This window comes from Carex rostrata, chromosome 6 (genome assembly GCF_964058835.1).
Source record: "Carex rostrata chromosome 6, lpCarRost1.2, whole genome shotgun sequence".
Classification (NCBI taxonomy): domain Eukaryota; kingdom Viridiplantae; phylum Streptophyta; class Magnoliopsida; order Poales; family Cyperaceae; genus Carex; species Carex rostrata.
Genome location: NC_135923.1, coordinates 14060673 through 14087680, shown reverse-complemented (window position 1 = coordinate 14087680; position 27008 = coordinate 14060673). Strand labels below are relative to the sequence as shown.

The following is a 27008-nucleotide window of genomic DNA, read 5'->3' as shown; positions in this document are numbered from 1 at the left end:
TTGTTGACTATGACAAAGAAAAAAAAGGGACAGTTTTATAAAAGGGAACGGGAGATTAGAGTTAGAGAAGGATATTTTTTTTTTATTTTATACTGCAAATAATAAGAACAAAATTAAAATTTGTATTTTATTAGATTAGAAATATCGCTGATATTATCTGTTGATGTTTGATTTTCATTTTGACTCACAAAAACATGTGTGAACTCCATTACATTTTAAATTGCATACTTTATTTAAAAATAAATACGAGAATCCAAGATTCTGAATAGCGCGTTATAGTGTCGCTCTAATATTTTCAAACTATAAAAATTACGATGCTATCAACACGCTGTAGCATGCTAGAGCAGCGCTAGATGGACAAAGCATTGTTTTTTATCCGTTCTGCTATGACGCGATAACTGCTATTTAAAATCTTTGCGAGAATCATATATAATGTTTGTGAATTTTTTAGCTTAAAAAAAATAAATAAATAAACACCTCTGTATAGATATCAAGAAACTTGTCCTTTTCTAATATTCATTTTTTTTCCTTTGTATATCACCCAGATTAAAGTTAATCCAAATATGTTCCTCTTTAACATGACAATTTTATGGCTCTTCTCTAATTACGATGAACAATAAAATATTATTCTATATTATTTTATATTTTTTTTAAATAAGTGAACATCTATATTTAAAATTATACTATATATTCAAATCAATAAACCAATAATATAGAGAATGTTCTAATGTTAAGCCCATCAATGATTATATTCTTCTAAATGTATCTTGTAAAAAATCCAACTTTTGTCTCTCCATAGAAAATAATAATTCATTAACTTTCTGCGACTTAATTATTACAATAATAAATTCAGATACTAAGTTCTCCCCATGACTATTTTGTAAAATGTAGAGCAGTAATCTCAAATTTATTTAAAAATTGACAGGATTTGACCTTGCAGTATTATAAAGTATAAATCCATACTGATCTAAGACTTAGCTAAAGCTAGCTAAGCTGTTCCTATAATTTTAAAATTTTAGTTATGCATATAGAAATTTAATTGAACTTTATCTTTCTTAAACTTTATATATAGCTTAGCCATCCTCAATAAATAGTAAATATTTAGTTATAGTCTAGTAGTAAACTTTATTTTGTGGTTGAGAAGACTTGAGTTTCAATTCCACTCACAACAATTATATTTTTAATTATCAATCACTCCTATTAAAATTTTGGGAGCTGATAATTATCTCCGCATGCTCATCCCCGCAATATCCCCGCACATACTGTCAAAAATAATCATGGGGGGGCCAGTAAATAAAATAATAATTGTTAAATATTTATTATGAAGAATAAAAGTATTTACCATTGGTATTAACTACTATTCAATGAACTCTATTTCTAAAGGGCCATGATAATTGTCCCCACACTCTCATCCTCCCATTATCCCTCAATTTTATTTGTTCAATCTCGTCCACATTTCTCACGATCTATAAGAAATTTTGCGAATCTAAAGCCACAAACGTCTTCTACGCAATTTTATCTTTCAAATGAGATCTATAATGACATATTTTCGAGCTCGTCGTCACACAAGTATTAATATCAAGTATTACAAGTATTTATACCTATGCACTGAAGTATATATACCAATGTGATCAACTATTTTTGTTAAAGAAAGGTTGACGCAGGGACGATTGGGGAAGGTTTATGCGGAGATGCGGGGTCCACGATTTGGGAAGATAAATAATTGCACGATGAGGTATAAATACTTGTGTGACGGTGAGCCCGAAAGTATGTCATCATGGATCTCATTTAAAAGATAAAATTGCGTAGAATACGTTCGTGGTTTTAGATTAGCAAAATTTCTCATAGATCGTGAAAAATGTGGACGACATTGAAAAAAGAAAAAAAAACTCACCTCTAAAAACGTGTATTATTTTTCTTCCCATGTAGTTTGAGTGGTCCCCTCATATAGTCATATCAAGTTAGACATGTAAGTATTAATATCTTAGTTTGCAAGTATTAATTTATTATCTTCCAAGTATTTATACCTATGAATTTAATTAAACTTGGAAGACCACATTGTTTTGAATAAATTTAATTAAACTAGTTAGTTAAGTTAGTTTATGGATGTTAAATACGATTGGGGAAGATAAATGCTTACAAGTATAGGTATAAATACTTGTGTGACGATGAGCCCGAAAGTATGTCATTATGGATCTCATTTGAAATATAAAATTGCGTAGAATACGTTCGTGGTTTTAGATTCGCAAAATTCCTCATAGATTGTGAGAAATGTGAACGACATTGAAAAAAAAAAATCTTTAAAAACGTGTATGAAGAATTTAAAAGATGGGAGATAATGAGAGATGAAAGTGGAGGGATTCATATAATTATTCTAAAATTTTATAGTTCCGCTCATGCCCATACAATAGTGTTGTAGTGTGATCCTCCGAGATATCTCAATTTTTGCGTGACCGACGTGTACGATGTCTATTCGGGATAGTGGGGTATTATTTATGTTTTGCGATTCGTGCAGAACGTATATGAACGGTTGCGATTTTCCAGAAAACAGTCAAAGTTTGAGATATCTCAGGTGTCAGGTGATGTGAATTCGTTGTAGTGTGCTGTCGCGTGTGAAACGGCCGGCAAGAATTTCTCATCTTCTGTACAATCATTTTATGTAATATTCGTGTAGCGAATATAGTATCTTAATTAATTGGGAAAATTAGTTTTATGCCACTCCAAAACATTGAAATTATGAATTTGCCACCTCAAAACTTAAAATTAGTTTTTTGCCACTCCAAAACTCAGAAATTTATGAAATTGCCACATCTATACAACTAATATACATATTGAATTAAAAATATTCTGAAAAGTATTGTATAAAAAACGTATTTTCATATTTAATTTGGTGAAGTCACCCGCTACAGATAAATCTTGTAATTATCGTTACAGAGAAAGAATAACTCACGAGCTCCTGGCTCGGCTCGGCTCTCTTCTCAGTTCTCAGTCTCACCGTCTCACGGAGAAAATATTCTCTTTTACTCATTTCTCTGTGGTTTTATCCTGACGAATTACATCGCCTTTTGTTTGACTTTGCTTGCGAATGAAAGCAACAGACACATGACATACCTCTTCTCTAATTACTTTATTCCAAACCCCAAATAGTTTCTCTCTCCTGTTTTCTCCTTTCTCTCTCTCTCTCTCTCTCTCTCTCTCTCTCTCTGCGCTTCCTTCTCTATTAGTGGATCCCAGGTATCCTATATTCCCTCTTTTTTCTAGATGATTTGGTTTTTGTTTTCTTTTGTTTTTATTGAAGGGGATTTATCCCTGTCACTGACCTTGTTAAGCCTAAAAAGACTTGGTACGACTTTGATCACATGTCAATTTTATGAAACTTTAACTAAGGAATTAGATATTTGGTTGTTTTAAACAAGTAGAGAGATCGAGCTACTTCTGTAATTGTGATGCTATTGTGAATTCTATCTGGCCTCTCAAATATTCAAGACCATACCAACAACATAACCAGAATTTTTTGGCTATAATTGAAGTTACCTTTTCCCAAGTTAGGCTACATTCTACTATATTGGTTCAATTTTCTTTTTGAAGAAAGACAAATTGCATTAACTAAATTGATCTTCCTAAAGCGGGCGATGTAGATTCTTGTGGTTCTTGCTTTTTACCGAAACCCAGAGGAAATTATAATTCATTCATATGACCATGTTATCATGGGTAATGTTGATTCTTTTCTTTTAGTTAGTTATTGATCCCCTGTGAAAAGATTGATCTCCTATCATCTGTTATGCAGATTTTATTTTAGTCATTAATATTTTTGTACTTTTAAATAAAACTGATATTTTGTCATGATTCATGGGCTATCTAGATATTTTGTGTTGTTCAGAAAAATGTGATATGCTCATAATCTTAAGTGTGTCTGTTTCACAAGAAAAATCAACCTTTTCGTTCTTTTTAGGCAACTATTAAATGGAATTCATCCATTATTTTTTTGCTGTCATTTATAGGTCGATACCACAATCTGAGCAATTATTTCTTTCCCAAATGTGATGATCAGGGCATAATTCTAACAAATCTCAGCCATCCAGGCGTGTGTGTATAAAACCCTCCAATGGAGAAAGACCGCTCTATCCGAGGATCCCAGCAGCAATTCTCGATCTACTCGAACAAAGGCGGCATCATTGTAAAAGAGGAGGTCTCGTCAGAGAAGGCGTTCACTAAGGCAGTGAAAGATATCTGCGTAGATGAGAGCACACAGCCTCTAATGGAAAGGAATATGTCCCTGAACTTTGACCATTCTGTTGTGGGTGGTGTGCTAGCCATGGAGCTTGCTAGGGAGCCTGCGCTGAAAAATCTTACTGGGCCCATTGCATCCGAGAAGGATGTAAGCGGGCCCATCAAAATAAAGAAATTGGGAGTTGATAGTGATTCTGTTGGGATTCCTCAGAAATCGATGAACGAGGTATGTGCTTTGTGTCATGTTCATACTGTTTCTCTAGGATTTGGTACTGGTATTGCCTGAAATGTTGGGGGTTATTGCAAAAGTAGGGGTACCTGTACAATCTATACAAGTACAAGTGGAGTCTTTCACTCTCATGTAATTTCTGAAATTTAGGCTGAATGGCTTGCTGAGCTAAATTGAGATTTTTGGCTGGAGTTTTGTGAGTTTGAGTATGCCATGTTGTGGTTTATTTATTGTTAATGCCATTGTCCCAGGCTGGGAATGCTTCTTTGCAGTAAACCGGCTTGTCCCTGTATCAGTCACTATTCCAAAGCAGCAGTTGCACATAATGTTTTTGTTCTGTACTGGTATATTGCGGTTTTATTTTGATTGGTTCTGAACAAGATTAGGTATAATAGCCAGCATACCTAGTTCCTTTCAGTTTTGTACTGGTATGTACTTTGTGAGCTATATAGTGCTTGGAACCGCCCCCATTTTTGCCATTTTAGTAACAACTTAATAGTTATGCAAATTTTAGGATTCAGCTGTCCAAATTCCCACCGAAACAACTCTAACAAATGAAACTACAACAGCCAATCAAACCGATTTAGCCACAGTTGACAATGCTATTGACAAGCCATCCAACACCCCCAATACTTTCCCAAAGGAAATAAAATCAGCTGATAATGACAGCAACAGCGAAAGCAAAAACCCTGGTGAGGTTGGTGCTGATACAGATATTGGTTTTGGTACCGATACGAGCACAGGAGGAAAGCCCGTGAGCCCTAGCAAGGAAAAAGGACAGAACGAAGTGGTTTCACCTACAAACAGTTCACGCCTTTCTGGCCCAACTGCTGCCTCTATACCATCTACACCTACTTCCCCAATACCAAATTCTGACTGCATTTCGAACCTCTCTGATAGTACAAGCACCAGTAACCGCTCCTTTGCATTTCCTGTGTAAGTTTTACTCTCGATTCAGTTTTTTTTCTCTTGCTGCCTAACAAATTAACAGGATCTGTATTAAATTCAATTTTATTTTTGGGGCACAGGCTACCTAGGGAATGGACCAGCAGCCCTGTGAAAATGGAAAATACTGGTAAGAGGCGTTCTAAATGCAGAAGTTGTTCGGCACTCTTCTGCTGCAACTGACGTTAACTATCACTTCTCAACAAACTCCCCCCTTCCCGATAAACCCCCAACACTGCCCCTGCCCCAGTGCAGAAAAAAAAAGTTTTGCTCTCATCTGTCTAATTAATGGCAGGCTAGGATTATAAGGTTGTTTAAATTGAGACCTTGAATTGTGCCATGTAAGTAAGAGCCTTAGCAACTTTTTTGGTGACTTCTGTTGTGATTATCATTTTGTAAATTCATAGTTTATTTATTTGTTTATTTATGGGAAACACAAACAGATGAATTCAGACACTCAAAAAGAGATTAAACCCAGTAGCTTAAGCTCCGTCAGTTTCCAATGTTTGTGTATCAAAAGGAACGTGAATGTGGATCAAATATGTCTTCTTCTTTTTTTTCTTTTTCTATGAGCTTTTATGATCCTTAATTAAATTGGCTCGGATTGCTGATTTTAGCTGCAGATTGCATCAATTTTGATACGAACTTAAAATGACTATTTGGGAACCTGGTAACAAACCCGCTTAGGATTTTGGGAATTACAAACTTCAGGTTAATTAAGCTTCTGTGATTAAATTCAACAGTTGAACTGTTGAAGTTGTACTTGTAGAGCTTGAGACATGCGTGTGCGCACACAAACACAAATAAGACGTGTGCACAGGCAAATTAGGATTCAACTCCTCTCCAATCCCGTAGTGGATGGGCCTCACTTTACGGTTTGAGATTAAATCTCACTGCTTTAGGATTCGGACTAGCGCAGGGGGGCAGTATAATCTGTGAAGGGGCCCTATTTGTATGATCTTTTATCTAACTTTTGCTTCTCCTAATTTGTGAAGGGGCCGAAAACTGCAAATTATTATCCAATCTAAGCTAATGCTCAGATGTTCAATCCAGTAAGACTAAAATCCTCTTCAAAGGAAAAACGAATTTATTCCGATTGGCAAGAACTGGAATATTATGTTGTTAGCAAAAACAGATGATTCATTACATATATTATATTTAGCATTCTTTGGAAAATAATTATGCTTGACTATCAGAAAAATTATATTGTTTTTGAAAGACCCAATCACCCAATCAAGGAGAAGTAACGAGTTCTTTAGTAAATTTAAATATTTTTACTGGATATAAAAAAAAAAAAAAAAAACCAAAGCTACCAGGAACGATCTGATCTCAATCACATGGTGTAAATCAGATCGGATCTGAATGACTGAGTGAAGCCTGACAAGAGTTTTCCACTATGGCCAAATCAATCGCAATCGAACGGCTTCTGACAGAATAGCGCCATAGCGGTGGCTGCTAGTGTGCGGAGATTGTCAAAAATCAATCCAGGTCAAATGAGATCTACCTGACAAAGATCTTTGCCGTAAAAATCTTTAGAAATTATCTTTAGAAACTATTGTTTGCACACCCTTGAGGTGGCACAAATGTATTATATATATGCGCACCAGGACCTCCAAACTGTACCAAATTTTACCAAAATGATTGTGCAGTGCAGATAATACCTGCATGCCACTACTTCTGTCGAATGCACAGATAATATCTGCATACCGGATAAAAATGAAAATTTGGAAAAAAAAAAAAAAAAAAAAAGATATAACTTTGTAGCCTGTATATTGTTTTTTTTTTAATGGTAGCTAAAAAAATAGCTAAAAAAAAAGAGTAGTACAAATGTACAATGCATAAAATTAGTATTAATTTCAAGAATAAAAAAAAAAAAAAATGGTGGTTCAGAAAAGAAGATACTCTTCTGGTACCAACAAAATCCATACCAGCCCAACAGAATGTTGTCAGAAAACCAAAACAATATTGTTCAAACAAACAAACTGACCAGGCGTGCTTTGGCAATTTATTTTCTACACCAACCGTTCTCCGGAACAGTCAGTACAGTAAAATATATATATATATATATATATCCAAATAAATAACAGTTACCTACTGCTCATGGGACGGTACGGCATCCACCAAACACTTGTACCATAATTCTGTATCCCTTCCGAGATTAATCACTGCTTAGCAATGTATTTAATGATCCATCAACAAAATAAAATGGCATATATATTGAAAACTTAGATTAAATTGAGATTGATACACCCAAACCATCTCATTTTTCTTGTTTCTTAATCCTTTCCCATGTAAATATTTGGGAACAGAACCAAAAGCAGGTGATTAATACACAGGAGTCAGTCATACATATATATATAACGTTAACAAACAAAAAGAAAAGAAAATTAAAGAAGAAAATACTCAATTAACTGTAAATTAAGAAGGTATTAACTATATCAAGGTAGATATAAGGATGATGGATCGGCATCGCCCCAGCCGCAGTTGTTCCAGTATTGTTGTACGGTTGGATCGACGGGTCCAGTTACATCAAACAACAACCCGGATCCATTAAGGTTAAGCCCGTCTTCATTGCACAAATTTCCGTGTATAGACGGCAAATTATCAGCTACCACCATCTGCTGCCCTGGATCCAAGAAGCCGAATCCAACAGTAGGGTCCGGCATGGGAATCTGGCTCGCATCCGTCTCTGATAAAATCTCTTCGGTCGAAGTAAGAGGTGCAGTCGGGTTGATGAGCAGTGCAGGATTGGAGTCCAGGCCAGGGTTAGGATTATGCTCAACTGAAGATGATGTTGAGGAGGCATCATGAGTCGGCGGTGATTTTGCAGATGGTTTGGATTTGGATTTGGATTTGGACTTGGATTTGGTTTTGCGGGTACCGCCACCTACGGGTACGTTGCGTAGCAAGCCGCCACGAGTCCAGTAGCGGCGGCATGACTTACAGAAGTGGCGCGGCTGAGATAGGTTATAGTTGTTGTAGTAGCAGAATTTAGTGTTTGTCGACTCACACCGGGGGCACTTGACAGGTGCCTGAGGTGCTAATGCAATAGGGTAGCCTCTAGGCCGCCTGAAGGCGCCGGCTAGGCCTGCGAGGGAGTGGAGCTCCTGCATCTAGAAGCTTCTAGAAGGACCTGTATGTGTTGTACTTTCTGATGGTTTTACTTTTACTCACATTTGCTTCTTTGGAAGGAGGTGATGACTGATGAGGCAGTGGCGCTGTACGTGTGCTGTGCAATGGAGGGAGATTGGAGGGAGGTCCAAGCTAGCGGAAACAGAGCTAGGTGTTTGTGCTTCACATAAGCCATATCTCAGAATCACAAATATCTTATGATCGCTTCATTTGGTGCATGGCAATTTACTGAATTGTCCCTCAAGAAAAACTAGTTTCACTAATATGTCCTTCAAAATAATTATACTTTAATTAATAAGCAACTCAAATATTTCCGCAACAAAATATATAAATGGGTCTTCAAAAATTCGGCCATTCTTTCTGTTTCAGTTAATTAATTATTAAAATCAGATTGATCACAATTGCTGGAAAAACTGCTCCAGTGCAAAAAAAAAGTTTCGTTGCCAATTTGGGACGGACCTAAAAGTTAGCTACCTAGCTATTATTTTAAAATTTTAATTATATATATTAAAATTTAATTAAATTTAATTTTCTTTTTATTTTTATAAAGTCCAATCCATCAATATAATTCATTAAATATTTATTTATAATTCAGTCGTCCAATCTCTATTTTGTAAGCATGAAGACTTGAGTTTAAATTTCAGCGTCCACTATTAAAATTTTCAAGTTCCGTCTCCAATCCATTTCTTATGTATTAAAGTAATTTCAATTAGAGTAATTTCGAAATAGCATCAAATACGTACTCTTGAACTGAGAGTATGCCTAATACTCATGCTTTGTAGGATAATATAAACGTTTACAAACATATAGGAGCATAAATTGAGCTTCAAAACCCTATTTTGTCACATATTATATTATATTATATTATTATTATCAAAATTAATTTGCAGGAGTGGAATTCAGAGTGGGGAATGAAAAAAAAAAGAAAAAAAAAAAGAAAAGAAAACCATGAGTGGAGGCTAAGAATTTGGACAACAGATTTCACTCTGGAACGATGTGTTAATTTCCGTGTAGCAATTCATGTAAAAAATGTATTCATATAAAATCATTTTTATTTTCTTTATTCAGAAAATTTTCATATAATGTAGCCCTCCACAGCTCCACTAGTTCCAATTCCTACTGCATCAAATTTTCATATAATTTATAATTGCAAGTTGGCTACATATTTGACTACACCACGACTACCTCAGAAAGATCATAAGAGGGATGAGGGTCGGCAGTAATTTGAGCGGGATGGAGACACGTGGACGGTCAGAGATGGAAAAGCTCTAGTGGGCCTATGGGCTTGTATTGTGCTGGGTCTGGGTCTCGGCCTCTATGACCTAATGCATTGGCTAGTGGCATGTTACACGGAGGAGGTTGCGCCACGTAGCCTTGTCACTGTTCACTGGCAAGAAAACGACCTTACTAGTTAGATTAGACTTAAGAGAGATCACTAGACTTCCGTGTATTTTTATATTGAAAGGGATACTTTGACGAATGATATGAAAATGTTTCAAAATAGAATTCAAGTCGTAAATGTATTTATTATGATTTAGATAACTTTTCTTTTAATTAAAACGATTTATTAGATAGACCGCGGATGCAATTAGGCATTAGCTAATCCAATCATTTCTTTTTGTAAATTTTTAAGTGCTTCATGAAATTAGTTTTCAAGTTGTACCTAAATTTGATATACAATTTGTTTGGCAATAAATATTAAATAATATGTATTGCAAATTTATTTTTATTTTATAATATGATTATTGTCATAACTATCAAATAAATTTATTACATATAAAAAAAATTAAAGAATCAACATGTATGCATTGACAAACTAGAAAATTGGATGAACAGGAATCTAAAATTTCAGAACTCAAACTTATTCTTTTGAAAAATATCATTTTTTCTAAAACATTCAAGTACCCAAACGGTCCTATTTTCTAAACTATTATTTAATATTAAAACTACGACGGAAAATTTTGAATTATCATTTTCAAATAATTTGTTTAACTTTCCAATTTAAATATATATATATATATATATATATATATATATATGAGTACGGCTAACGCGCTTCCTCTAGCATATGGGCCGAAATGCTTCCGGTGGAAATTTGAAATTTCACAATCCAAAAAGTCGATCTGAACCGTTCATCTTCTTCTCCATATTAATATCTGCTTGGAGACCAAATTTTACATTTTTCTGAAATTTTTTACTATTTATTAAGCCACTTTGAAAATCGCTGATCCAATGGTTTTACTGTTTTGTTAAGCCACCGTTGGATCAGCGATTTTCAAAGTGGCTTAATAAATAGTAAAAAATTTCAGAAAAATGTAAAATTTGGTCTCCAAGAAGATATTAATATGGAGAAAGAGATGAACGGTTCAGATCGACTTTTTGGATTTTGAAATTTCAAATTTCTACCGGAAGCATTTCGGCCCATATGCTAGAGGAAGCGCGTTAGCCGTACTCATATATATATATATATATATATAGAGAGAGAGAGAGAGAGAGATGAGCTATGGTGCATTGCAATGCATGAACCCTCATGCATTGCACTATAAATCATGGATTTAAAGTTCAAACGACCAATCTGAACCGTTCATCTTGTTCTTCGTATTAATATGTGCTTGGGGACCAAATTTTACATTTTTTTGAAATTTTTTACTATTTATTAAGCAATTTTGAAAGTCGCTGATCTGATGGTCCAGAAAATTTTACTGTTTTTTACTGTTTACAGCAAAACAGCAATTTTCAAAAATGCTTAATAAATAGTAAAAAAATTCAAAAAAATGTAAAATTTGGTCTCCAAGCACATTTCAATATGGATTAAACATCTAACGGTTCGGATCGGTCGTTTGGACTTTAAATCCGTGATTATAGTGCAATGCATAAGGGGGTTCACGCATTGCAATGCACCATAGCCCATCTCTCTCTCTCTCTCTCTCTCCTCTATATATATATATATATATATATATAGTGTGGCTAAATTGTTGCCGGCAGCATTTCAGCCAAGTGCTGCCGGGGCTATATTTTATTATGTGATGTTCAAACAACAAATCCAAACCGTTAGATGTTCAATATATATTAAAATCTACTTGGAGACCAAATTTTACATTTTTTTGGAATTTTTTTTACTATTTATTAAGCTGGTTTGAAAACCACTGTTTTCAGTAAATTTCTGCAGCATTGAAAACAACGGTTTTCAAACCAGCTTAATAAATAGTAAAAAAAATTTCAAAAAATGTAAAATTTGGTCTCCAAGTAGATTTTAATATAGATTGAACATCTAACGGTTTGGATTTGTAGTTTGAACATCACATAATAAAATATAGCCCCGGCAGCACTTGGCTGAAATGCTGCCGGCAACAATTTAGCCACACTATATATATATATAGAGAGAGAGAGAGAGAGAGAGAGAGAGAGGGAGAGAGGCTAATATGCTTTCGGTAGCATATGGGCCGAAATACACACGGTCCAAATTTAAAATTTCAAAACTCAAAAAGTCGATCTAAACCATTCATCTTGTTCTCCATATTAATATGTGATTGGAGACCAAATTTTATATTTTTCTGAATTTTTTTTATTATTTATTAAGTCACTTTGAAAATTGCTGATCCAATGGTGGCTTAACAAAACCGTTGGATGAATGATTTTCAAAGTGGCATAATAAATAGTAAAAAAATTCAGAAAAATGTAAAATTTGATCTCCAAGCACATATTAATATGGAGAACAAGATGAACGGTTCAGATCGACTTTTTGGATTTTAAAATTTCAAATTTTGACCACGTGTATTTCGGCCCATATGCTACCGAAAGCACATTAGCCTATCTCTCTCTATATATAAAATAATATAATATATCAATTCAAACAATACAGCCTACGGGCATTTCAAAGCAAAAAAAAAAAAAAAAAATCAAACAACATTTATTTTGAATCACAAAACCTTTCTTGACGAAGAGGCGTAGACAAATCCATCACTAGCAAATAAAAGTTGTTGATGTTTATTCTATATTATCTTATTGTTTGAATATTGTCCGTGTCTTTTGTTTTTGGAATAAGTGCAAAGTGCAAAGCCATCAATGTCAACCACAAGTTTGCTGTATTTCCATTTTAATAACGACAAAAACTATTCCATCTTTCTCTCGCTCGTGCCACTTCTTTTTTTGGTTGTTTATTATCAATAATTTATCATTGACTCTATGGTGCCCAACGTAGCCGTGAATAATCCAAATACATGCATGTATTGATTTAATGGTCATGTATAATAAATTAAAGAGGCCATTTTCATTCGAGGATTTGGCATCTCTTAACTAATCCAATCCGTCTTATATCAATATTATATATCATATAATAAGTTTTCATTAGTCTACAAAACTGTATGTAAAAGTTTGAATAAAGCTAATGTATGATATCAAAAAATAAATTCCAACTATTAATTCTGGTCTACTTGACTAATCAAAGATATTTGATGTACATTTCAAAAAATAAATTATATTTACTTTGCATGAGATCAACAGCTTGATAATGAACTATTAGTATTGTGTTGTGCACGTGCATTGCAATGAAAATATATTATAAGAGAATAATAAAATTTTATACAAAATAATATATTTTCATAAAAAAATTAAACTAATAAATGAGATCTACATATAAATAGCTTTCCTTAAATAATATAATAATTTTTTTTATCTTTTTAACATATTTTCATAAAAATATCTCAAACAAAATGTCATAATAAATGACAAATTACATTTCTTAGATATAAAAAGAAAAAGAAATGAAGACATGAGAACATGACTAATCAATTATTAATCAATTCAAAATTTTCTTAAATATCATTTTAAAAATAGAAAGAAATCGTGATAAGACAGAAAGATGATACAATTTGCATGTAAAAATTACGTGCGACGAGTATGTGTCTAAATAAATTTAGTATTCTACACATAAAAAACATTAAAAAAAGATACATAAAATCAAAATATTTGATCGAAGTGTTGATATTCAATATGAAACTTTATCTTTTGATCAAAGTCTCTGGTGGATCGAAACATTTACGTGCTTAATATAAGAATGAAGATATGATACAATTGTAATTATTCTTTAAAATTTTAGATCTACATATCTCAAAATCTAAAATTTATATTATCTCTATGCATGAGGCAGCTCCATGACATCCATAATTTTTTTTTATCTATTTAATCCTTATGTTATATGACTTCTTTTTTTTCCGTAAATTGTCGGTATTTTGATTGTCTTAATTAAGTCGTGGCCCCGACTTTAGAAAGTATACAACAAAAACAAATTTTGAAAAATCTTCAAAATAGATAGCAGGATTTGATCGAGGCTCTCTCTGTCAATTAAATGTGTAAAGCAGCTATATGTTTTGTGTCATGCCCAAGAGTTTCAATCAATTATCTTGAGTATTATTTTATTGCACAAGATAATGTAATTTTCATTTTTTGGATATTCAAGATAATGTTAGTTGATGTCATATATATTTTATTTTGAGGCATGAGTTGGGCTCTTTGACGACCATAAAGTTCATTTTTATATGAGGAGGGATCGGATGACATCTTTTTTTGGTGACATCGAATAATATCGTGCATTTTTAAAGTTTTCAAAGTCCAAATAATTGATCCAAACCGTTCAACATAATGAATATGTTAAAATGTGCTTGCATATCAAATTTTACATTTTTTGGAATTTTTTTACTATTTATTAAGTATTTAACAAAATTGCTATATTCAGACCGTTGAATTTTTGTACCCATCTTAATAAATAGTAAAAAAATTCAGGAAAATGTAAAATTTGATATGCAAGCACATTTTAACATATCCATCAAGTTGAACGGTTTGAATCAACTATTTGGACTTTGAAAATGCACGGTGTCATCCGATGTCACCAAAAAAGGATGTCATCCGATCCCTCCTCTTTATATATATATATATATATATTTGACGTAAATGATGTTAGTTGATGTCATGTATATTTTATTTTGTCAAGGCACCGTGCTTCCTGAACGATCTAAAGCGGTATTTTTATCTTTTTATTGTTTTATGAAGTAGCCGATGAAATGTAAAAAAGAAAATAATCTGGTCACAACATAGCTTATTTAATATTAATTGAAGGTCGTTTCCCAATAAGGAGACCTTTTCTTGAAATTTATTAAAAGATTCTTTATGGAGGAAAAAAATTCTCGATGCCTTTTTTTTTTCACATAATAAGGCAAATTTAAGTTTCGGGTATTTAATATGAACCATTTATTTTATTACTAGAGTTGTTTCCTTGTCTAGAAAAAAAAATAGCTATTGAAGAAAAAATATATTAAAATAAGATAAACTTTTATTCAGGAGAAGTTAGCATTCAGAAATTTTTTAGGTATAGATAATTATTTTTCAAAAATTAAAACTTTGTCAAATAATTAAGAACACAATTAGCAACAGAACACAAAAGGAAAATTATATTTTTATAATAATTATATTCAAGTTATAGACATGTCAAAAATATATACACTGAAGAGAGAGAAAATCAAAGCCAGAAATCAATGTGTTTTAAATTTAAAACCTTTTAAAACTTGAAAGAGTTCATATATATAGCGCCGGATATATTAACTAAGCTTGGTCTACTTTAAAAACAAAACAAAACAAAACAAATAAAATAAAGAGTACAATAATACTATCACAGTTGTCTTTTAAATTTTAATAATTGACGCTGATCATATTGGATATCTGAACTATTTGTTATTTCAATTTCAAACAATAAATTTAATCAGTTGAAATTGATTTACTTGACGAGTTAGCGATGTATTTATTATCTTATGTATACTCATTTTTATTTTATCAATAAGCAGTCAAAAATTATTAAAAAAAATACATTAAATAACTTATAATTCTTACGTTTTACAACTCGACTTTGTACTAAAAAGATTGAAAATTTTAATTTAAAACATACATTATTCGTAAGATATATTGATTTAAAAATTTTAGATTTATCGTTTGAGATCGACCCATTAAATTTTAAAGTTAAAATTGATCAGTTATCCGAATAAGTTTAAATACATAGTACCTTCGCTCTATTTTATTAGAGAAAAGGTAATGTCCCCCGGGCTATAATTCCCCGAAAATTCCCGCGTATAAAAACCTTCCCTTTTTAGCATAGTTCCGACGTGCTTTCAACTGCCATAATCGGCAACGACGCGGTCCCCACTATTACAGCCGCCATTTTTCCTATTTAAGCCCTTCCTTTTTTTACCGCTTTCCTTTTTTTTTAAATTGAATCGTTTTTTGAACCTTCTTTCCTTTTCTGATCTGATTTTTTTCGGCCACGCGCTTTCAACTGCCATAACCGGCAACGACGCGCTTTCAACTGTCATAATTTCAAGTACAATATGTATGTTCACAGAATAATATTTGTATGTTCACGGAATAATATGTGTATGTTCACAGGATAATATGTGTATTGTTCGCACAAAATATATGCTACAAAGTTTCAGTATAGCAAGCTATACCTTTTAAACCTTTGTTACACTCTGTCAAATCAGATAGCAAGTGTACTATCCTATCGATGAGTATGCTCAGGTATCGATCCACAGGGACGGAAGAAAATAACCGGACTTATCCTAAAATTACTTAAAATTCTAGAAGTGAGAGAAATTGATTTGGTTCAGTTCTAACAATTCTAATGATTTATGACAAGTTTAAAAAGCAATAAAAAGAATTAAAGTTGTTTTCAATTAATAAAAAGGCGTTTCCAGGGTTCAGATTTCATTTCTGTTCAGCCCCGAGGCATACGGCCCGTAGGGGACCCCGAGTTAATGCTGCAGCTACTGTTTTCTGTGTTGATACTAATGTTTAGGGTTTCTATCGACCAGATCTAGATACCTAACCTCAACTTTGGCATTTTGGCCTAGTACCCGATTACCGGACTCAAATACTTCCCTCTTAGATGCGTTAAACCTCAACTTTCGCATTTTGGCCTAATTTATCTAAGTTACTTGTTGGTTTACTAAAAGTATTCAAGGACTTTCGCCTCAAGGAAAGTTTCACCTTTCGGGTACTCCTTGGTTTAACCCTACTTCATATACTTTATTCGGTTGGATTAAATGTCATAGACTTGGCTCCTAACACTTAGATGTGCGCATTCATCTAACGGGATGACTAATCGATTCAAGCAAGCACAAATAAAGCAATCAAAATACTACTCAACAAAGTAAAAACAAGCATTCAACACAAAATCCAAGTAGCATGCAAACAAAACCAAACTAAAAACTACATCTTAGCCCTAGAAACAAAGTAAATTAGCTACTCATGTTCGTAAGATAACACAAATAACAGAAAATAAAAGAGTTCATGACAAAACAGTGGAAAATCTGAAGATCCGTTGCAAACTCGCGTTTTTCACTTCTCTTCTTCTTCTCCTCTCTTGTCTTTTTTGCTCCAAGAAAAGTTGTCCAAGTTCCAGTGGTGAATCTCCCTTTTTTTGGTGAGGAAATATCTCATTTAATGCCCTGGATCGCGTGTGCAGAGGCTTCCTTTTCGGCCTCCTTGATTTCAGCTGATTTCAGATCCTGCTGGATTTTTCCGATTTAGCACCCTACGGCCCGTAGGGGACCCCATACGGCCCGTAGGGCTGTGTTTTGTCTTGGAGACTATGTGCCTCTGTTGTGGAACCTTCTGCGTGGTTGGGCAGATCCTGTACGGCCCGTAGGGTATGTCATACAGGCCGTATGAAAAATTGTCAGATCCAGTTTTTCGCCATTTTTCCTGCAAAATACCAAACAAAACATAGCAGTACCACATTTCTTCGAAATATAAGTAAAAAGTCCACATTTATAGGCTTTAAAACACAGGTTTAAGTATAAATTAGGGCTGTAAATTAGACATAATATGGAGACATCATGTATGTTCACAAAAGGTGGTCCCAGTTTAACTGCCGATTGTACTTCAATTGTACTTTGTTTGTTGACCATGCGTTTTCATCTAGGACCACATGGTTCATCTGCAGAACATCCATTGAACTTGTTTATAGGATTGTTTTCATAGTATTATCGGATATAATGAACTTGTTTATAAGATTAGTGTTAAAAGTCCAGGAATTTTCAGAAGACTGAGGGCCGGGGACTGTTAGCTGCTTCCATTTTATTATTAGCTCCAAAAAATAAAACATGATGAGCAGTGGCAGAGCCTCATTGAATTTACGGATAGATCTATGTATAAATGGATTGTTGCTTATCTTTATAGAATAATTTACCCATCTCTAAATATCTCACAGTCTAAATTAATTAATACATGTCAATTGTATCTGTAAACAAAAATTTGCTCGCTCCGCATAAAAATCCAGACTATACACCCCTAATATATGATGGGTGGATTCAAAGAAGTTTGATATTTGTTCCCTGCCTCTATAATGATCAAAAGCTATTTTGTTTAGTTAAGAATCTACAATAATATAAAAACTGAAAAAAAATAAAATAAAGGTGTCATTTCTATCTTGTTGTCTTGTGTCTTTGTTTTATGTGTTTAAATTCTTATAAAACAGAAAAGAACTGTACTGTACTGAACTGAACCAAAAAAAAAAAATGAAAAAGATAATTGAAATGGTGATGGTCACCTAAAGTTTCAGGCAAACATGAACAATGCAACGTCTGAACTAAAAATTGGGTAGAAACAGAATAATAACACAATGGAATAAGACACAGGATATGGATCCATTGACAAGACAAGGCCTAGCTTGATAATAAATTGAATATATAATCAATCAGATTTCCTCTTTTAATTTGTACTATTATGATATGATCATATGCATAGGCAGGGGCAGGGTCCATGATAATGTGCACTAGAAAACAAAGGTTTTTGAACCAACCAACCAATTCTCCAATAATTGTTCGAAGGAAGCGATAATTGGTTCATTTATTTCGGAACCCCACACTTGACATTAATTCAACAATTAATTATTCCGAACCCACTTTGCACGGCAAAAGATCATAAAATTTGTAGCTACATTAGTCGCTTAGTTAGGTTAGGTTAGGTTAGGTTAATTAAGGTTTTGTTTCCTATGTTTATCGATCATCAGTACGACTCAAATTATTTCATACGTAAAACATATATAATATGTCATCCACTTTTCTACATCTGTGTACATGAGATGAGACGAGCATTATAAATTACAGCCATTCCTCAAACGGTCAAACCCCACCACCGCCTCCGCATTTTACGGGATTTTCTCGGAATTTATATTAAGGTACTTGGGGATATTCCGTGATCATATCTCTGCAGCTTACTATGTAAGGGTTCAGTTTAAAGTAAAACGGGTTCGAAATTAATTCGTTCTTTGGTACGACTTTTAGGCCGTTTCAGTTAATTAATCCTCCTCTTTTAACACCCTCCAACCTGTTTGGATGGAGAGTAGAGGAAGGAATGAAAGGTAAAGAATAGAAATGAAGATTAACATATTTAACCTCTCCGTATTTGGATGATTAATGAGAGAAAATAAATTTAATTTATCTTTTCGTCTTATTTCTTGTTTGGTTGATTAATATTTAGGAGGTTAATGAGAAATTCGGTGACTGTTGTAGGTTTGTGAAAAAATTATTGTATGAGAATTATATATGTAAGATATAGGGTTAGATATTTGTATTCTTTTTTTCTAAAAATATTTGTAACAAAATTTATTTTCATCTGTTACACTCCAATTTGGAAAAAAAAAAAACCGATTCTATTAATTATAATGATATAAGGTTAAACCTTTTACCTCCTGTACTCTTCATCTCCGACATAATTTTATCAACCAAACACGGTTCAATGAAATTTTTTTGTTCCTTTCCATTCCCTCCCTTCCTCTACTCTCCATCCAAACAAGGTGAAAGATAGAGGGATATTATTTCTGTAAATCGTGATGAATAAATATTAGGTGTTGTATTACCTTTATATGTTTTAGTGCTTAGGAACTTTTTTATAATTTTAAATAAAAGATTTAAAGAGAATAGTGCATGTTAAACTAGGAATACGTCTTTAGTAAATAGAATATTAGAAAATATTTTAAAACTCGTTATATATTGATACAAAATGGTTAATAAAAATGAGCGGAAGCAATATGAAGTTTGATATTCAGTTGTATGATATAAAATGAGAACATGAAAGCATTTTTTAGAGATTAATCGGTGCTCCTAATAAAGATATATATTGCCAGATTCAATAATCCATGTTTATGTTAATTTTACCGTTAATAGCTTCTAATAGGGCTACGTGCCCAAGATCCTTATAAAACAAATCTTAGATCACAAAGAATAGCTTGAATTGAAAACTACCTTGATGAAATCAATCAAACAAAAGGCCCGAGATAGAATAACAAAGGCAGCCCGATCACATGGCCCAACTCAAGACTTCAGCGTCTCGATCCAAGGCCCAATCCAAAGTCACGGCGTCTCGGCTTGAAATTTTAATTAGATGGGTCGCGTGCCCTAAGGGCAGCATTGGCAAGCCTTGCCCTGTGATAGCCCGATCCGAAATCGACTTAGGGTCACCTCCATTGATCATCTGTACGAAGGCGGGTGCGACTTAATCACCGCCTTCTATGCAGACGTCACTGCTTATTATGTGGACCCCGCATTCGAAATATGCAGGCTTCGTCACGCTCCATGAAAGCGTAATCGCTCTTATGCGAACTCCTTTGATAGTTCTGACAACGCAAGGTGTCGAAACTGAAGGAAGTTATTTAAGGTGAACAGTTTCATTGAATCGGGGTTGATATTTTTGACCTACCAAGACACGAGATAGGATAGAGTTATAGTGTCTCACAATTACTATCGGGTTCTCAATCCCAACTTTTACATTTCAAACCGTCTCCTCAAAACGGGACGACACACACATGCACACCCACTTAAACATCCCATTACGGTCCATTGTTAAAATGATTGGACTAAGTCGCTATTCTTGACGAACTACTGATCTGCTCATAATCAGACAATTTAATTACATAAAATTAAAGACGCCTTCTGTCATAATTAAGATGATTAATTCAAACTATTTTTTTGAGATAGAAGATGATTCAAACTATTGATTGCATATGAACTGATGATGATGTTTAATTTTTTAGTGAATACCGTATGCAGTAATTTCTCAAACATTTGAGTTTGTCCGAAATCGGATTAATTTGAAATTTTATGGGGCGGATTGATTAATAGAGAGCAGCAGCAGATAGCTTCATGAACAAATTAAGCATTAAATTATCTCAAGAATGTTAACTCAGCTTTTGAAACCCTAAACTCGACTTCATGATTTAATTAATAACTGAGTTCTAAAATCAGTACCAAAAAAAAAAAAAATCATAACATAATGCGTGAAATTAAGAGCCTTTATTCTAGATGCTAATATAGGATACGGGATACGGCATCATATTCATATTATCGTATATATAGGTACCAACTACCAAGCAACAAAAATTTAGCACCTAACCCCTACAAGGCTACAACTAACAAGAGGGGCTTTAATTATAATGGAACAGTGTTGTTATCATAGATTCTAGGCCTAGACCTAGAGTGTGGATATATATGTCCTTGGTAGATATTTTTTGTTCATAAAACAAGTATTATTGCTTGCTTTCAGGCTGCATATATATATATAGAGGAGGGTTCAAATGCCTCCATGTTTTTGTGCCTCCATCATGCCTCCATCTCTCTCCATCATTTTCAAAGTTCAAACAGTCGATCCGAACCGCTCAACTTAACCTCCATACTAAAATATGTTTGGAGACCAAATTTTATATTTTTAGGAATTTTTTTACTATTTTTTTAGATAGGTACAAAAATACTGTTTTTAGATGGTTCAGATTTACTGATTTTGTACCTATCTAGAAAAATAGTAAAAAAATTCCTAAAAATATAAAATTTGGTCTCCAAATATATTTTAGTATGGAGGTTAGGTTGAGCGGTTCGGATCGACTGTTTGAACTTTGAAAATGATGGAGAGAGATGGAGGCATGGTGGAGGCACAAAAACATGGAGGCATTTGAACCCTCCTCATATATATATATGTATATACCTTATGTCAATATCCTACCTGTACGGTCAGATACCAAATATCTTGCATTTTGTTCGGTATATGATACTGAGATACTCTCCAAAGATACCAATAGAGTATCCGTTTGGGGCAATATGCATGTTTTCTCTAGTCTTGCTCTCAGTCTCAGCCTCCAATATATATAACTCCTAGTTTGACTTGCCATGTGTATTAATTACATAAATTAATACAAATCCTCAAAAGCTTTCTATTATGTATTTCCCCTTCTAAAGTTCATAATATCATATTTATCCTTCTAAATTTCAAAAGGTTAGAAATTTACTTATTTTATTGTCTTTTTTTTATTAAAACTCATTTTAAATTCATAAAATATCCATTTTACCCTTTATTAAAAGTACGTAACCTGTTTCAAAGAAATGTCAGTTTTCTAATTAATCGGTTTCCGAGATCAAATGGGTATTTTTTCTATTTTTGATGCTTAAAGAGTGACATTTAGATATATGCTTCTGTAAGCATCAGAAGTAGAGAAATTACTCATTTGACATCGGAAACTAACCAATTAGAATACTAACATTTTTCTGAAACAAGCTTTTGTATTATTTTTTATTTTCCTTTTCTATAAATGATAAAATAAATATATAATGAGTTTTAATAGGAAATACATTAAAATGGGTAAATGTCTAGGTTTTTTAAATTTAGAAGGCTAAATATGATATTATAAACTTTAGAGGGGGAACTACGTAATTTCAAATTTTTAAGGGGTATACATGAAATTTCCTTAAAGTCAAATCTTCATTTCAGGTTTATACTATATATGATCGTAAAAATGGATAATTAAATATATAAATACAAAAGTCAAGTATATACTTTTAGTAATTATTAATCAATTATTTCGTGTCAACTTAATTCCTGATATTTCTATTATGTTTAGTAATTTTGCAAGTTCATGTTTTATATTTCTCGCATTGTTAATTGCAGAGTGATTTGATCTTTGTAGACACATAGGCATATTGCTAATAGTAAATGGCTTCAAATTCTTACAATTTAAATTATAGTTGTCACATTAATATTTACAATTACTTTACATGTGGAACAGAAAATTTTAAAAATACCACAATACAAAAATAAATAAACCAAAAAAACTACCATTTCTGAAAAATTTTATTTTTAACACGGCCGCATCCCTAAAATACGCCCCATTTATTAGAACCGCATCTGAGATGCGGACCATTAATAGAGTCCGCATCCCACTAAATGCGGCCCCCATTTTTTTTTTCTAACTTCAAAGTTTGAGATTCTCCGAAGTATACAAATTAAATTGATTGATTATTTTATTCTCAAAGAATACAAACAATGCGGCCATATTATAAATTAAATTGATTATTATTCACCGAATAATCTAGAAGTTTATTCGCCCCTTCTAAGCTTTTGTCAGATATTGTCAGAAATTTTCAATGTGAATAAACAGTATGTCCGTACGTTATAAGTTAAAAGGTTATACTTCTTCCTTTCCTGAATAGGATAATTTAATTTTTACTTATTTTTATTATTTTGGAGTTCTGATAATTGAAATTTTAGGGAAAGCTGAAAATATGATGTGCCTTGTGCAAAGTGTTCCTTGATTAGCTAATTTAAATAATGTTCCTTGACTTCACTATTCAGGCATCCTAAAAATTAAAATATAATGATATTCGTTGTATATATCACATTTTTTTTGTTTGAGAAAAGTGGATTTATCCACCGATCATTGTATACATCACTTATTACCTCTTTTTAAGTTTTCCAGGAGTATTCATGCTTCAGAAAATCCTCCCCTTTTAATTATAATTTGATCCTTATTTTTCTTCCACTGAAAAATTTGATTTGTGTTAACTTATTTTGCTATTTTGTTTCTGTAGGTGGCAGATTATCTATAAAACCTCCAATTTATGACATAAATGCCCCTGATTATTACCTCCTTATTAATGGAGCGTTGACGTAGTTAACTGAAATGAATTTCAATTAGCTCAAACATATGCAATCAACTAAAGTAAGGAAGAGATGGGACACGCGCATTTTTTTTTAATCTGACAATATCTGACAAAAGTTCTTTTTTAATCTCCTTCTAATTTCCAAAAATATCTGTCAATATCTGAAAAAAAAAACTTAGAAAAAAGAAGGGGAGATTTAAAAAAAAAAAAAAAATCTTGAACCGGAAATTTAATCTCCAGTTTGGGACTATCTAGAACAAGAATTTTTTTTTTGCAGAAAGTTTGTATGAGGTGTAGATTTTGAAATTTAATATTGTTTGAATGTTAATAAAAATTTCGGACAAAATCGTTACAACAAAACAAAATACTACAGGAAGTAGGGGTGCAAACGGATCAGATACAGATCGGATAGTGGTAAAACCATATCCGTATCCGTTTTTATTTTCCGGATACAGATCGGATATTAGACGGATACGGATCGGATATTAACCGGATACGGATACGGATATCCGCTTTTTATAATAGTGAATAACATAATTTTTTTCATAATTCATATTAAATTATATAATATATATCTACTATTTGAATACGGATAATTAAAATTCAAAACTATATCGGTATCTGTATTTGCACGAATATTCGAATATCGGATATCCGTATTAAATTTTCAGATACAGTCGTATAATATCCAACCCGTTTGCACCCCTAACAGGAAAGTCTTGAACCCAATTTATTGCACTTACCTTTCTTGAAATTGACATGATAGATAGATAACAGGGATTAATTTCCTCAAATTCCTTCAAGTCATGAATGGTTGAAAACCATGTGTCCCCTAACCATAGGTTTTGTCTACTTGAATTCCATCACAGTATGTATGGTCCCTTCCCTTGACAAGTTAATTTGGATTACATATGAAACTGTACAGTGTGACATTGTGACTGTTTCCTGTGACTTTTTTAATTTGTGATAATTTACTACAGATTTTCTTTTGGAAAATCACATGAGGATTTATAAATCAAATAAGGAAGCAAAAAGTTTGTCTATATCACTAAGTTGCCTAGTGTGTGCATATAATTGAAGTTAATGTATTCTTAAAGCTCACTAAAATTCTCAGTGAATTTAACTTTATAATCTATCATATTGATTTCAAAGAAAAAATCAAACCGTTAAAACCGATCGTGATGTGTGTACTGGTTTAATTAATTTGTAAAATTTTCAATTTCATTTAGTGTATTCAACCGGCAAAAAAAAAATTAAAAATGGACAATTTGACTTATATACTAAATTAATTCAAAATATTAGCATCGAAAAATTTTGTAAGCTTGAAATTGTTTGATACTAAATTAATTTTGCATGTACGTTGCGCATTATAAGAAGCTGTTTAGAGAAGGAATTTTTGTGTTGATCAGTGTTCCGATCTGCACGATATTTGACGCAAATCGGATGGTGGGGTGGAACCCCACTCAGAATATACAGGTTTAGGCATCTGGTTATTAAGGATATAAATCTTATGTTATTTCAAAGGGATCACAGGACAGGACCTGTTATTTCTATCCCAACCGTTCAAAACTTTTTTATGTGCGAATCTCAACAAGCAAAGTTTTTTGTACCCGAATCTTGACAAAGATCAACAGTTGAAATCGGAATAAAAGGATCATGTTATCCCTCTTCCCGTTTTTTTTTATGTACCACCCTAATAAATAAGAATTAAATCAATACCATCCGTTAATTCCGAATTAAGATTCCGCCACGTTCGCACAGTAGATCTGCGAACGGGTCGCTACCCGTTCGCGTAATAGATAAGCGGCCTGACCCGTTCCCGACGACCCTTTCCCGACGACCCGTTCACGACGACCCGTGCGCGTAATAGATCTGCGGACGGATGACCCGTTCCCGACTTGACCCGTTCCCGACGACCCGCTCCCGATGTGACCCGCTCCCGACGACCCGTTCGCATATCAGTTATGCGTACGTGGCGAATCCGGATAAATACCGCTGCGCAGTGGTTTTTACAGAGGCCCTGTCGCTGTCCCTGTCTCCGCACCGCCCAGCACAGTAAACAGGTAATTTTTTTTTTTATTAGTTTAATTTTGTTAAATAATTTAATTAGTTTAGTTTTAGTTAGGTAAAATAATAATGACTTCTTTTAGGTAGATCTGACAGTGAATGACTTGTAAACGAGGCAGATCCGGAGTATTTTTATTAGTTTAATTTTAGTTAGGTACCAAAATAATTGTATATTGTAAATTAGATTAATTTTTTTTTCTAGTTTTAGGCAGTTTATTTTTGTTAGGTACCAAAATAGTTGTATATTGTAAATTAGATCAAATTTTTTTTTGTAGTTTTGTAAATATTTGTGTTAATTAGATCAAAATAATATATTGTCTATGGTTTCTCATGTGTAATTACAATATGTTGATATTATAGTAGTATTATGGTACCAAAATAGACATTTTTTTTCCAATGAACAACATAGTAAGCAATCTGATTAAATAGTAGTATTATAGTAGTATTATGGTACCAAAATAGACATTAATTAAAATTGTCTATGGTTTCTCATGTGTAATTTATAATATACAATTATTTGTGTATAATTTTTATTAAATAGTAGTATATTGTAAATTACAGTAAAATAGTAGTTTAGTTGGGTACCAAAATATTTGTGTATTTAAACCAATTTAGAATTGTGATTGTATGTAGAATTTAGAAATTATATTTAGAATTTAGAAATGTACCTATTTAGAAATGTACCAATTTACAAATTGACAAATTTAGAAATGTTGTATTTAGACCAAAATAGAGTATAAATGCACCAATTCAGAATTTATTTTTTTCTGAATTAGTGTAGATTGTAAGATTTTTTACCGATTCATTCAAGAATGGTGATATATTATTGAATTACCATAGATATTTGTATTATTGTTAGATTTGTACTATTTGAAATTATCAATAGAGGTTAAAATTGATAAAATTGTTTAATTTGTTGTTAGTATGGCGTCAACCAGCGGTACCAATCAAAATCGGACGCAAGATGATTTACAGTTAGATTTATCACTGGCCCGTCACGTATTTCCAAATATGACGGAAGAGAGTATCAGTCCTCTTTGCTGGTATAAATTCGAGGAGCACAAGATGAAAAACGCATATGTAAGTTTTGGTTTTGAGAAATGCAAATAATTTTCATTTTCATTTAGATAAAAATAGGTAAGTTATATGTTTGTTTGTTTTGAAATTGAATGCAGACTCATACCTTGACGAATACGCGGAACAATCAGATGAGTATCCTCTACGACGACCGATACGCTCCCGTGTTGAAGAGTTTGGGTCTGTGGCATGTCTCACAGCTGACCCCCATTGTCGCAGATGTCGCTCTTCTATCTGCGTTGGTCGAGAGGTGGCGGCCGGAGACACACACATTTCACATGCCTGTCGGAGAGATTACGGTGTCCACACACATGTATCTATTTCGCCCAATTACAAACTCCCGCACCCACTTCATG

General features: G+C 33.0%; 2 protein-coding genes across 2 annotated transcripts; one reads left to right on the top strand and one right to left on the bottom strand.

Moving 5' to 3' along the window:
* Positions 1 to 3077: 3077 nt before the first annotated feature.
* Positions 3078 to 5971, top strand: LOC144556137 (uncharacterized). The gene is made up of 4 exons (XM_078304628.1): positions 3078 to 3234; positions 4002 to 4456; positions 4974 to 5395; positions 5488 to 5971. The coding sequence occupies exons 2-4, from the start codon at positions 4106 to 4108 to the stop codon at positions 5585 to 5587; spliced, it is 873 nt and encodes a 290-aa protein (XP_078160754.1). The 5' UTR covers positions 3078 to 3234; positions 4002 to 4105; the 3' UTR covers positions 5588 to 5971.
* A 1647-nt stretch (positions 5972 to 7618) lies between these two features.
* Positions 7619 to 8698, bottom strand: LOC144555975 (uncharacterized). Its single transcript, XM_078304438.1, has one exon. It carries the CDS (start codon positions 8515 to 8517, stop codon positions 7843 to 7845), a length of 675 nt encoding a protein of 224 aa, XP_078160564.1. The 5' UTR covers positions 8518 to 8698; the 3' UTR covers positions 7619 to 7842.
* Positions 8699 to 27008: the final 18310 nt, after the last annotated feature.

Bases quoted from the DNA above. Each gene is read 5' to 3' on its own strand.
- LOC144555975 (XM_078304438.1), bottom strand. From the start codon at position 8,517: ATGCAGGAGCTCCACTCCCTCGCAGGCCTAGCCGGCGCCTTCAGGCGG.
- LOC144556137 (XM_078304628.1), top strand. From the start codon at position 4,106: ATGGAGAAAGACCGCTCTATCCGAGGATCCCAGCAGCAATTCTCGATC. The intron at 4,457-4,973 runs GTATGTGCTTTG...TGCAAATTTTAG, and splicing joins CTCAGAAATCGATGAACGAG to GATTCAGCTGTCCAAATTCC. The intron at 5,396-5,487 runs GTAAGTTTTACT...TTTGGGGCACAG, and splicing joins CGCTCCTTTGCATTTCCTGT to GCTACCTAGGGAATGGACCA.